Source organism: Manacus candei, unplaced genomic scaffold, assembly GCF_025592945.1.
Source record: "Manacus candei isolate 608988 ecotype Guabito, Panama unplaced genomic scaffold, ASM2559294v1 h1tg000065l, whole genome shotgun sequence".
NCBI classification, from domain to species: domain Eukaryota; kingdom Metazoa; phylum Chordata; class Aves; order Passeriformes; family Pipridae; genus Manacus; species Manacus candei.
Genome location: NW_026138113.1, coordinates 12,001,816 through 12,015,873, shown reverse-complemented (window position 1 = coordinate 12,015,873; position 14,058 = coordinate 12,001,816). Strand labels below are relative to the sequence as shown.

General features: G+C 40.2%; 1 protein-coding gene across 1 annotated transcript in view; it reads left to right on the top strand.

Annotated features, from left to right (window-relative positions):
* Nucleotides 1-14,058, top strand: part of LOC127479182 (transcription initiation factor TFIID subunit 4-like) — a 145,463-nt gene that overhangs the window by 71,761 nt on the left and 59,644 nt on the right. The window contains exon 13 of the mRNA XM_051805811.1: nucleotides 3,403-3,459. Within this exon, the coding sequence (XP_051661771.1) occupies nucleotides 3,403-3,459 (57 nt within the window). The remainder of the gene's footprint in view (nucleotides 1-3,402; nucleotides 3,460-14,058) is intronic.

Here is a 14,058-nt window from a genome sequence, read left to right as displayed (position 1 = left end):
AGAACAGGTGAGATGCTGCATATTAATATTTGGATGTTAGAGGGGAAAGGAGAAAGGAAGAGAAACCTTTTCTTCTTTGAAGAAAAAGTTAAGCTGCAATTAAAAAAAAGCTAGGAATGATTAGTCAGTAGCTTGACAGAAGTAAGTGTAAAATACTAAAATAATTGCTTAGTAAAAATGGTGCCATGCAGACAAGCACTGCAAGAGCTGAGCAGCAGCAGAATTGTTCAGACTCTTCAGAGGAAGGGAAAGATGTTCACGTGTGGAATGGAGTGTAAAGGGAATCCAGTGACATTTTTAAAGCTTATCTGGGCACCTCTGTTAAACCTGACATTTTCATTTGCTTTAATCTGTGTTGCATCAGCATCGAAGAAGCATTTTATAATTTACATTAGATGGTAAAGTGAAGAATTAATGAAATAGTTGATGTTTATACTTGCCCTGTAACACATTTTAGCCTCCATATGCTGATTTTATTTCTGAAGGTTGCTGACATGGTAGGCAGCAGGAACGTGTTCTAGTTTTAAAAATCTGGTTTTTTTAAAACTATTAAAATTTATCTGAACACAAAAAGAAACAGAAAATAATTACAGGTAAATTCTTCAGGTCTTTTAGTAGTAATGACACATGCAATGTAAAGTTGGAATTCTGCTTGTCTGAAACGAGAGCTAGCCTGAGCTCTTTGGAAAGGCTGTTTGGTGTGGATTCAAGGAATAACTAGAAAATCATTGCATTATTCTAAATGTAAAAGTAATTCTACCTTCACCTTCAGTCTGTATTTATATATGTAACTTCACCTGGTATTTTAGATCTTCATTTTTGAAATAAAATCCTGTATATAGTATCATTCAGGAGCTAAGTATCTGGTCTCACCTCTGCAGTAATTTTGATTATTTATTTACTGTGACCAGGCTGGAGGTTTACACAGAGCAGATCATCTGCTTTTGCTTGGTGAGATTATCCTGAACTCCAGATCTAATTTTATTCGGTGGGTTTCTGGGGAGGGGGGGAAACCCCAACTCTTAAATGTGTTACTTTTTTACTCTGTAGCACTTTCAGAGTTTTTCCTTCCCTTACAGAGTCTAGGAAACTGCAGTGTTACTTTGCATCTATTGCTTTAATTTTTCTTACAATGTCCCCAAACACAATGCAGATCTGGTGTGTTTTCCAGGGTTCTATCACTTCCTTGTAGAAAGTTGGTAACAATATTAGAGGTCTCAGCTGGATTCTCCCAGGACACTCTGCTTTCTCCTTAAGCTGATGTGCTTTTAACTTGTGCTTTGCATTTGGCAAATGTTTCAGCTTCATACAGTGGTATAACAACACTTTGTGTTTCTGTACTGCTTTCACTCTGAGACTCAAGAAGGCAATAGAAGTTCATTATACATTTATAAATTTATCATCAAAACCCATGAAAGGGCTAAATGTGCTTTTCCATACATCATACTGGAGAAACTGAGGCTCACAGTGATTGAGCTGTCACTGCAAAACCACAGAGCAAGGACTGGTTCAGCTCAGTTCATAAATACTTACCTGAGCCCGTCTCCTAGAGAAGCAACTCACTGAATGGGGTGGTGTTCCTTTGGTTTTTAACCTCATAGGTTTAAATCTAATCAAGTTTTTAGTAATTGCTTTGCTGAATAGAGCCCTAGCTCTCTGGCAGATCCACATATTTCATGACATACCTTTTTGTCCTTTGAACATTAACTAGGTCAGATTATCTACATTTTTGTTTGGCCACAGCATTAGAAGGAATATCAGTCTGTGTTAAGGAGGAGTTTCTTTCTTGGTTGGCACAACTACAACACGAGAGTCTGACTTGGTCATTGACCATCTCAGGTTTTAATTTGTCCTTCACTGCAGACACTCTTCTGTCAAACAGCCTGTTGTGGCAACAGGCACAAAAGGTGTTGGTGTTGGAAGGTGTTGGTTGGTGTAGGTGGTGTTGGAAGTTGGAGCTGATGTGCACAGTGGGAGAGTGTTAAGCACATCATCTAAAAATCTCATTATTGTTTAATTTGACCATGCTTTATCATCACTGTGTTTTATATGTGTGCTACATGAGCTGAGAAAAAACAATCCCAGTTAAAAAAAACAAACCAAAACAACACAAACCAACAAAAACTAACAGGAGAAAGGATAGAGAATTCGGTGCCATTGTTGCCCTGCTGCCAAATCATAGCCAGGGCACTCTCCAGATCTATCAAGAATACTATGTGACTCTTTTAAGGGTCTCTCTTTGGTTTTCTTAAAGGATAAGAGAAATTCAAACACCAGGAAAAAAATCTGAGCATATGTGAGTTTGCAGACTAACGTTCTTCCAGGTTTCATGTCTGTCTGCAGCATAGCAATAATCTCAGAGAGACAGAGAGGAAAGGGCAGAGATATTCTTATTCCTTTAGGAGTTGTGTTCATGGTATCACTTTTAATCTTGAAGAAATACTGAGATAAAACTACTGCATCTCTCAGGTGTCAGGAACAACAGTTTTCTGTGGATGTCACAAGTTCTGTTGCAGCTTCTTGCAACTTTTTATGCAGCCTTTGCTGAATGCTGACCTATCAGGCAATTATGAAAGTATAATGCCTGTATTATCTGCCTCTTGAGTTCTGAATTCCATCATTTTGAATGCTCAGTGAGCACAAGTAAGAATTGAAAAGTTTTAACATCTGGTTGTAAAATAGTCTGTATCTAAAGAAATGCACTGCTATGGGTTGTTTTTGCAATTAAACAATTATTTTTAATGGGTTTTTAGAGCTGTTGTTCCTGGTTTTGAAGGAAAATACAGAGGTTACCATTTAGCAATATTTGTCCAGTTTTAGAAATGACAACAGTAATATCAGTAGTGCATGAATGGGTTTAACATGTGTGTGTTCCTGTGCTGTACTCACAGTAAGCTCGTAGGGGTAGTAGCATCTTTATTAGGATTTACCTTTTGGGAGGGTGACTTTACAACTGTTTTCTCCATGTTCTCTAATTAAAAGCTGAATTACAAGCAGTAAGTTTTAACATAAGTGACTGTAAGGAGTTAAATAAAAAATTTCAGATAGTGGAAATGGTGTCACTTTTCACTCTTGGATGCTTGAATTCATTTGTATGAAATAATTGAAATCTGAACCTGTATGGAAACTTTAACATTGACAAAAAGATGGTTTTTTTGGGGGTTTGGGTTGATTTTTTTAAAAATTTAAATCTACAGTAGATCTTATTTACAACTGAACATTTAACAGTCTTTTGGGTGAGGTTTATGGGTTCGAAATTGCTTTTCTATCAATTTAAGTGCCCCGTGTTTGATACTTTGTGTCCTGTTCCTATTGTTTTGCTATTTTTTAACTTACTGCAACAGATGAGGGGTTCTTAAACCATCTGTTAACCTTTTTTCCCCATTTTTTTTAACCATGTAGAGTCGCTCAAGGCAAGAAGACCCAGAGCAAGCTAGACTGAAACAAAAAGCAAAGGAGGTAAGCAGAGCTAGAGATCATTACACTTGACATTTCAAGGCTCGAACATATTAATTTTTTATGCCTTGCTACTTGTATATCGTTAATAAAAATCTGACTAAAAACTTTTTAGGATGTATTTGTTGCTTTGCCTTTGATCTTAATGTTTGCAAACTAATACATTAATACATGTGAAGCCTAAGGAGATTTTATAAGAGAATATTTCCATACATTACATTTTCATTTCCATTTTAGGTAGCTGTAGCTTTTGTTGGGTTGTTGATGACAGCAGCTCTAGATTTTGGTGGAAAATATGTGGCTTTGTCTTTTTTTGTAAAATGTCACTTTCTTAGAAATGTGCTACTTAACAATTTTGTTCTTGTAATGTTCTTTCAAATAAGGTAATTGCCAGTCAGTTCCTCTTCAGTGTGATGCAGTGGAATATTTACTTATCTGTCTAAATTACAATAATCTAAAAATTATCAAATAACTTCAGATCAAGTTGTGACATGTTACTCTAAGAGTAACAATTTGTGAACTACTGAGTACCTTAATTTGCTTTAAATTGGAGTGACTGTCCTTTGCTTAAGGCATCTCATGCTTTAGGATTGGGTTGTAACTTAAATCAGTCAGAAAGTCTAAAATATCTATCAGTTGAAAGTAACTTCAGCAAACTAATGCTGGTTTTTTTAGCCAACTTCCTTGGATATATACATTAACAGGTAATAATTATACATTAGAAGCTAATATATATGGAAAAATGCAAGTTTTTTATTGACCTGTTCTTCCTGTTTTGTTTCCCCCTTGACAGTGTTCTATAGTCCCGTTAGCTATACAGATTTTATATATATAACAGTAAAAAAAATCCAGATTCATGGCTGAGTTTTATTTCTTTATTTCATTGTGATTGTGTAGTAAGATTTGCTGAAGTGAATTCTTGTAAACGTTACACCAGGCCTTAGTGTTTCCAGAACTGGATTTGTCAAGCAAGTATTGAAATGAAATAGAGTAATCAAGTTATTTGGCAGGAAAAGAGACAAGATTTTAATACTACTTGGGTTTTGTACGTAACTGGTGTATGCAAAGGAAGAATCAGATAATTAATGGCAGGCAGAACTTGCTGTTGAGCTGAGAACCAAAGCTGCTGGAAGTGCAAGTGGGCTGGAATATTTAATTCCATGGCATTGCTGCCACAGAATTTGCTTTCATGGTAATTCTTTTTTGGCCGCCGGAAACTTGAGGAAGCAAAAGCGAAGAACGGGGTCAAACCCCCCATTTGCAGCGGGCCGAGGGAACTGGGGGTTCTCTTGCCGGCTGTGCTAAGGGGGTGCCCCCCGGGCAGTGCTGGGGGAGCAGCTGCAGCGCTGCTGCCTTGCCCGGGAGTTGGGGCTTCCCGATCGGCTCCCACCAGAGGGAGCGAGGCTGTGCTGGCAGGGAACAGCCGGGAATGCACTCGGAGCAGGGCTCTTGGGAAACAGGGAGCAAATGTTTTGGTGCTAACCTAATTAAAAACTCTTGGATCGCACCGGTGTGTGATTTTCAAGCAGTGCTGTTCCTGGGAACAATAAAATTTGCAGTTCCACCTTCCTGGGCAGGGGCAGAGGAGGGGCAGGGACTGAGCTCTGCTCTGGGGGGACCAGGGACAGCAGCCAGGGAATGGCTGGAGCTGTGTCAGGGCAGGCTCAGGTTGGATCTCAGCAAAAGGTTCTTCCCCCAGAGGCTGGTTGGGCACTGCCCAGGCTCCCCAGGGCAGTGGGCACAGCCCCAAGGCTGCCAGAGCTCCAGGAGGGTTTGGCTGATCCTCTGGGGCACCGGGGGTGACTCCTGGGGATGGGCCTGTGCAGGGCCAGGGGTTGGACTGATGGTCCTTGTGGGTCCCTTCCAGCCCAGCACATTCTGGGATTCTGTGATTCGAGTCAATACAGGAGGAGTACTGGCTTTTCCCTTTGAGTGCTGCACCCTGTTCTTTTGTACACCAGCCCTGCCTTCCTTCCCACCCTTCTAATAAAAGTGTATAATTTGCTGGCACTGTGCCTCTCTCTGAAGTTGAATTTCATTCTACATGTTTGAAACCATAAGAAATATAAGCATGTCTCTGTTTTTAGTAATCAGGTTTCTGAAGCTCTTTCTTCAACTGGTTTAGAGACTTTCACTTGAAATATTAAAATTTATTTAGTAAAAACATTTTCTTTTGCAAAGGGGAGTGGGGTGTGGTACTGGCAAGATTTTGTTTTAATATTGTTCATATTTTTTTCTGCATTAGATACTGGATTTATGCTGATGTCTCAGGATATTGGCACTTCCAAAATAAAATATAACCCATTTTATAGTATAAAAGGTTGATTAGGAAAACTGTCTTTGGCATCCCTTTGTCATTTGAAATTACAGGCTTTGAATCAACACCTACAAAAATGTGAAAATTTCAAAACTTCACTGCCAGCTGGGCTACTCTTAAATGTGCATATGACCCATAACTCAGAGAGAAATTGGGTTTCTTCCAGGTTTTGTATAAGCTGATGAATATAATACTGTCAGCTTTGATAATAAGCTGGATTTGAAGCTGTGTTTCCATGATTTCTGTGTCTTGGGTATTGCCTGAAGACGTTTGTTGCTCAGATATTCTTCTGGACAATAGTAAAGTGACTTTCAGGTAATGTTTTGAAAAGCACAAAGAGGGCATCCAAGAAACCTGCAGCACTTTTAGGCTGTGTTACTTGTTTAATGATATAATTGTCAGATAGTTTGTTTTTTCATCCCAGCAAAATGGCTATTTGGTATGTTCTGAAAGAGGATAATGTTTCAGACCTTCATCAGTTTAAACAGTGACACTACTGTCAAAAATCAGAGGGAGAAAGTAAAATACCAAAACAAGTAATTTAAAGTCTTTTAAGAAAGTCTTCTAAATCTTTTAGGAAAAAACTTCTCAAAACATTCAAAGAACTGTAGAAAACATTGTCTTTGAATGCAAAATAAAGGTACCTGTACAAGGATAATAGGATGAAGAGGAAAGAAAGAAGGCTAGGAAAGGGTATTTGTTGCAAAACGTTCTCCTTTATAGATATTTTGGAGTTTTCATTCAGTAACTGAAATGAAAACTGTTTTTCTTCCTAATTTAAAAAGAAAAAAAAATTAGTTCAATTTATTTCACAGGACATCTACCAGTTCCCTTCTTGTTTATTAGTGTCATGAAGACAATGTACAGTGGGATCTTTTGAACACCTTTTAAAATTAATCTGTAAGGTGCAGATTGTTGTTTTTTTTTTTCTGTAACTCCATCTTGCTCATTTATTAGCCAGTCTTCAAACCACTCTGCATGTTATTTAAACCAAGTTGGCATAAATCAAGTTTAAACTGCATTTAAATACTTACCCAAGCAAACAGAAGGCCCAATACATATGGTCTTATTGCAGGGACCAGATAACTGAGGTTTCATTCCTACCCCAGCACTGTTTTAGTTAAACCAGAGCAAACCCACTCTGATTCCAGCTTGAGTGACTTATTTTGCTTTAGTGTTAACCTGTTTCAAATGGACTGGAGTGAAAGCAAGAGAATGTGCCTTTGGGGGGCTTTATGGCTCAAAACTCTCCCTTTACTTTCAGACTTTTAAATTGGTGCAGCCTTTTGTCAGTGGACAGCATATGATTGTTTTAATGGTAAACCTATTTAAGAAACTATGGAAAAGTACTTTCCATTGAGACCATTTCAGGGAGAAGTGCTGCTCTTCCAACTGTTACTTGTTGCATCTCTTTGTAACAAATTCTGAGATGTTTGATTTGTACAATTTAATGTAATAAATAACATCATTTGTGAGCAGTGATTAAAGCTTTTAAAGTCAGGTTTTAGGAAATACACTGATTTATGTAGTCGGGAAGTGAGGCAAGTCACAAATGTAAGTTAAAGAAATTATGAGTTCTCTAATTTCCATTAAAAGGCTTCATTAAATAGAACATAAAACAGGCCATATGACTGATAGCGGGAATAGATCAAGATTAGGAAAAACTGAGTCAACACCTAGTAATTAATAATACAAATGGTTTCAAGGGAAGGCAGGGAGTGAAAGATCCTAAACATCCTTTCTGTCGGGGATATTTTTCCACATATTCAGGGTCTGTTGGCTAAAAATGTTTTAATTTAAAGTCAAGTAGCTGAGCTTGATCCTGAAAGATTAACTTGGTTAAAATCTTTGTGTCATCACCAACCGAGAATATTGCATAATAATAAAAACTTAAACCAGACACCATAAATGTCTGGGCATGTATCCAGGACCTAGATCAGCTGAGATAACACTCAGTTGGATCTGCTCTCTGAGGACTCCTTAACCATGCAAGGGAAATCTCAGACCTGTGGAGGTACATCCTGTGGAAGCCTTAGGATTTTGGGGAAGGGAGGAGACAACCCTTTGCATACCTTTGTCAGCAGGGGTAGCCCATCTTCCTGAGGCTGGACAAGGTCCTTTAACAGGGATGTGCCTTTGGGGGGTTGCTGTTGGGAGTGTTACCCTGGCCAGGAGCCTTGGGAGTGCTCAGCTCTTGCGTCAGCTGAGCAGGGACAGGTTTTTTCCACCCTCCCAGAAGAAGCTGCATCCAGCATTGTGGTAAGCACAGTGCTTGGGTGCTGCCATCCCCGTGGCTGCAGTGCCCTCTGGAACAACAGGCTAAGGTTTAGACTTTAAACTATATCCCTTTCTGAGTTATATGCAGAAAAATATGTGGACTGTTAGCAGATGAGTTCTATAAGAAGCTATAGGATCCTTCTCTTAAAAATAATGAAATATGTACATCATATGATGTATATCTTCTGTGGCTCTAACGTTGCCTTAGAGATTTTAAATTCCTCAGAAAAACATAACTTGTCATAGCAGAATTACTGAAACTCTGGTATCATTTACTTGGCGATTACAATATGAAAACAATTTTACTCTAAATAATTTCTTGTCACCACACTAATATTTATTTATCAACTCAGTAGAAGTGGCTTCTTTTAAAATATTTAAGTGTTAGTTTACTGCAGTTATCCTGTTTTCATAATTACTGAAAATGAAAAGCAAATGAAAAGGATTTGGGGTTTTTTTGGCAAGTTCATTTATTTTCACCTTTTTAGCAAAACCAAAGTCCTTAAAAATTATACTAGTAATGCAGAGCCTCATGATGAGAAATCTTAGTAGGTTCTCTATTCTATCGTGCCTGACATAAAAATATTGATTCAAAAGCAACAATCTTATCTTTAAAAGGTTTCTTATAGAACAGTCCACTGAGAAATGGAGCACTTGAGCAGGAATAAATTTAAATTAAATTTCCAGTTAGCTCTCTAACCCATCTGAGGGTCAGTAGGTGGAAAGAAGGAAAAGCTGGGAATGTGATACCTGAAGTAATGATGATGCAACGTTTAGGCAACAATGATTCCTCAGAACAGGGTTATTTCATGAATAGTTTTCTGCATCAGGTTACAGTGCTGTAGCTGTGATGCAGAAGGAATGCAAGTATTTTTGTCAATACATGTAGAAAGTTGGGTAACAGGGTCGCTTTGTTTACACTCTTCCTGCACCACAGGTCTGTTGTTTGAACCCAGAAAAATGCTTCGACCATTCTGGTCCTGTTCAAGCCCACACAACACTGCCCTGCATTTGGCTTTAGAGCACAAGGTTTTTCTGAAGTTATAAAGTTGTTGCAATGACCTCAAATATTAATATTAAACTTAGTATAAACACCTCAGAGAGGAGTGGTCCTGTCTGTTATCAGTCAAAATACTCTCCTGAAGATCCTGCTGCATTCTCAAGCTTTCTGCTCATGTTAGCTGTGTTTTTTTTCCTCTTCAGTAGGTATTACTGTAGATGTACAGGTATATTATAGAAACAGTCACAAATTCTGGTGACTGTTCACTTATTGGAAGGACAGGAGAGGAGGGCTGTTATAATTGTATGTGCAAATCCTGCTGCTGAAGAAACATGGTAATGTATAATCAGTGATAAGTTTATTGTATATGGATCTCAGTGTGTAGATCTTCAAGATTTCCTGCATTTCCAAGGATATGGTTCTGCCCTGCCATGAATTCTACAAGTCCTGAAGAACTTTGGTCAATAGTAGTTTTACTATTCAGCAGAACTTCTTGCATATCTCTTTGTAAAATTGAAGCTAATGACAACTCTCCAACCTGTTTTCCTGAGCTTAGAGCAGAAGTTATCTGGCTGAAGATGAAGTGTGGTGTTCCCCTGCCTGTACAGAGAGTCAGAAACTGGATAACTGAGAGAAAAATTCCAGGGGGTCAGAGGAATGGCCATAGCATCTTCTAGCTAAGTCAAATTGTTTTATTCCTGCTTAGGTAAACTGTATATTAACTAGATCTGAATCAAGGGCTGGGGTTTTTTTGGTCTTGTCTGTAACCCAAACCTGACCCAAGCTTGCCTCATTAGTTTACCAGAAATCTAAATTAAATCCAATCTTGTCCAACATAATAATTTCCTTCTGCAGAATCAAGTTGGTGGCATTCTATGGTGATGCCTTATTTCAGCATACACATACTGCCTAACTCTTGTTTAGTTAACATGAATGCTCATTTTTTGTGACTGATTGTAACTGTTGGGTTTAGGATTCTGAAAGGGAAATGCTGTTTTAACTGATAGATGAGCCAAATACATGGCCTTTCTTAAGTAAAAAAACTACTTTTATAGTTGATACATCTTTATAATATAAAGTAAAAAGACTCCTTTAATTTTTTTTATGCTTGCTGTCTAGAAAAGGAATTCCTAGAACTTTGTTTAGACTGCTGTGAAAGCATTGTGTGGGAAGGGTCGTTAGTATGGCATGGATGTGTTGTGAACCTCACAAAGGCCCCTGTCACAAACCCTCTTTGTATGGGAGGGGTTTATAAGCAGGAAAAATGAGGTTGCACCGTTTGGAGAGGGGGCTTATGTAAAACAAAATGGGACAGGTCAGGATGGGATTGTTCAGCCTGGAGGAGAGAAGCTTTGGGGTGACCTCACTGTGGCCTTGCAGGGCCTGAGGGGAGCCTGCAGGACAGATGGAGAGAGACTCTTGATGAGGGCCTGGAGGGACAGGGCAGGGGAATGGATTCACGCTGACAGAGGGTGGGTTTAGATTAGATGTTAGGAAAAAATTGTTCCCTGTGAGGGTGGGGAGGCCCTGGCCCAGGTTGCCCAGAGAAGCTGTGGCTGCCCCATCCCTGGGAGTGTCCAAGGCCAGGTTGGACGGGGCTTGGAGCAACCTGGGCTCGTGGAAGGTGTCCCTGCCCATGACAGGGGGTGGAATGAGATGGGCTTTAAGTTCCCTTCCAACACAAACCATTCCATGATTATGTGAGAATGACAAGACAGGAACAAGAAAGCAAAGCTGTCTAGTCAAGCATTGTTCCTTGTTTAGCTGATGTCTCACTGAGTCAGTATTTGAAAGGTATCATCGAACTAACACAGCAGCAGTGTAATTTCCTCAGATTTTGTATGACAAATGTGTTTGTTCTGATGCAATCTGCTGTTTGAGACTTTAGCAGCTATGCATGCAAATCAAATACAGCAATTGTCTTACCTTGCTACCAAAAGGTTCCTATGTGGTGCTCTGAGAATTTGGGGCATGAAGCAACAAACAGTTGTATACACTTGTAAAAGTTGACTTTTCCTTTGTGATTCTTGTTTTCTCGCATTTCCCAACAAAACTTTAATTAATTGTGTACTCTAATTTTCAAGTAAAACTAGTGAGGAAGACTCAACACTTATTTTCAAGGTAGAGTTTAATTCTGGTGTGAAATATATTTGGGTTGTGTTTGAATAATTCCAGAAGAGCAATATCTGTTACAAATTCTGCTCTACCTAATGGATTTCATTTTTTAAAAAGGCAGAAAAGGTGGCAGGGAAGGAGAAAGAACATCCCTGTTGTTTCCATTGTCTTCCAGAGCACATGTACACTGATGGAGTCCTGGCTAATACAAGGTTGTTGTAACAAGTAATCTCTCATTATGAAGCATCAGGACTACTTAAATGTGAACGTCTGGAACTTGGGTTTAGAATGGTAAAAGCTTTTTGTGAAGAATTTGTGAATCTGAAGGTGACTTCACTTTTCTGAATTTCACCAAAATACTCCAGCAGGAACTTTCTCATGTAAAATAAATTTTTTGAAGATGATAAAGTAACAGTGGAATTTTCAGACCTTCATATCTCCTGCAGTTTCCCTACCATATCTGTAGGAATAACCAGTGCTACTGCTTTCTGATTTTGAAGCACGGCTGAAAAAGTGGAGAGTGGCAGCCCCCTTTTTCTAACCCCTTTTGGATGCCTGAATAACCAAGGAACTGTTCTCTTCCATCTTTGTGGTGTGAGATTTGTGATAAGGGTGGGTTGATTTTGCCTGTCCCGAGTACTGACAGTTGCATTCAGAGTGTGCAGGAGGGGCAGTGAAGAATGAATGCAATAGTACTTCCTTTTCCAAAAGATTTTTTTTTTATCTAATTATATAAATATGGACACTTATAGAGAGATATATATATCAGATCAATTTGTGCAAGGAAGATGTCAAGACTGAATTTCCAGTTTTCCTTTTGCCTCGGTGCTATTCTGTCTAAATATGGGTCTTCCTCAGGTAGAAAAAAACCTTGTTAAACACCATTTGTCACCCTGTCATTGTCAGGGGAAAAAAGGAAAAAAATATTTTCATTTGGAACAAGCTGTGAATGTGGAAAAATCACATAACTGTTTTATGTGAACACTGCAACAGATTTACTTCCCTGCTAATCTGGCAAAATAACAGCACTTTAGACTTTAGAATATGATTGCCTATTTAATAAGTAGAGGGCAGCAAATGTCAGCTGTGTCTGCTTGTCAGAAACCGGGGAGGTTGCTTGGACAACAATCTTAATTATTATTTAGATGTTTTGGTCCCTTAGTCGAGCCTGCTCTGCTCTAGAGCAGCTTGCAAGGAGAGGTCAAGGTGTACTTAGGCTTCAGCCCGCAGGGCAAGTTTTCCCCCATCCCCTCTGTGCGCGTTGCTTTCTTACTCCAAAATAAACCTGAATGAGGGCTTTAGTTCTGCCGCTGAGCCAACATGTTTGTAAGCCCTGTTTGGCAGCCCCGGGCGCCCGAGGCAGCGCACAGCTGCCAGCTTTCATCTGCCCCCAGCTCCTCCGGGCGCCCGTCACATGCGGGGCCCGGGGGCCGAGGCACCTACAGAACCCTGTGTTCCCCTGCCCGCCCCGGCTGGGCTGCTCCGTGCCCGGCAGCGATCCTGCTCATGGCTCCCAGCTCTCAGCTCCCAGCTCAGAGCCCTGCTTGTGTCCTTTGTGTGAGACCCACTCACAGGGATCTCCCTGAGCTCCCACAGCCCTGCTCCTGTCCTTTGTGTGAGACCCACTCACAGACACCTTCCACAGCCCTGCTCGTGTCCTCTGTGTGAGACCCACGCACAGAGATCTCCCTGAGCTCCCACAGCCCTGCTCCTGTCCTTTGTGTGAGACCCACTCACAGACACCTTCCACAGCTTCCACAGCCCAGCCTCTTGTCCTTTGTGTGAGACCCACTCACAGACACCTTCCACAGCTCCCACAGCCCAGCCTCTTGTCCTTTGTGTGAGACCCACTCACAGGGATCTCCCACAGTCCTGCCCGTGTCCTTTGTGTGAGACCCACTCACAGACACCTCCCTGAGCTCCCACAGCCCTGCTCCTGTCCTTTGTGTGAGACCCACTCACAGAGTCCTCCCTGAGCTCCCACAGCCCTGCTCGTGTCCTTTGTGTGAGACCCACTCACAGGATCTCCCTGAGCTCCCACAGCCCTGCTCCTGTCCTTTGTGTGAGACCCACTCACAGAGTCCTCTCACAGCCCTGCTCGTGTCCTTTGTGTGAGACCCACTCACAGACACCTCCCTGAGCTCCCACAGCTCCTTCCTGGCCGGAGTCTGGGAGGGTGTTTCCACGTTCTGTCATCTCACAATGGTAGGACCTTATTTGAAATGTGTACATTTCGTAGAACATGCTGCTTTTTGTAAAATCTGGGATCTGTTTCTAGCCTGTTAGTGGAAGATGAAAGAGTTCATGGGAGCACAGTTAAACCTGAAGTTGGAACGTAGTAGTAAAATTTTTAAAAGAGTAATTTAAAACTTCCTTGCCAGCCCATATTTGAGAGAGTTGAAATATATGCATGTGATACTTTTATGTATCTCAAAGTAATTTATTAAGATACACAGGACTTTAATTTTCACGGATATCTTGAAGAATATTTTATTTAGCAGACTGTAAAATCAGAAGCAAAGAATCTGATTCTGTAAATCTGCTCTGTAAAACTATGCTAAAATCTTCCTACAAGGCTCGTCAGCATCTCCTGTCTGTGCTGGGATGTGGCAATTAATGTTTATGTACTTAGGCACATGTGGATGTTTTGTGGAGTAATGTGAACATGAGCTTTGTTGTCATTTTCAGGTACTTCATTGTGGCAGAGTTTTTAAGGAGGATTTAATGCCATTAACAATAGGGTAAAAAGTGTCTGCTTTGATTTACTAAATACTCAACATTTCTGACTGTAACTAGGTTATGTGCATACTCTTCTCTAAACTACAAGCCAGGTGGCAAGTCAGTAACATGCTGAGGTCACGAAAGGTGTGTTAGCATCTATTTCCTATTTTTA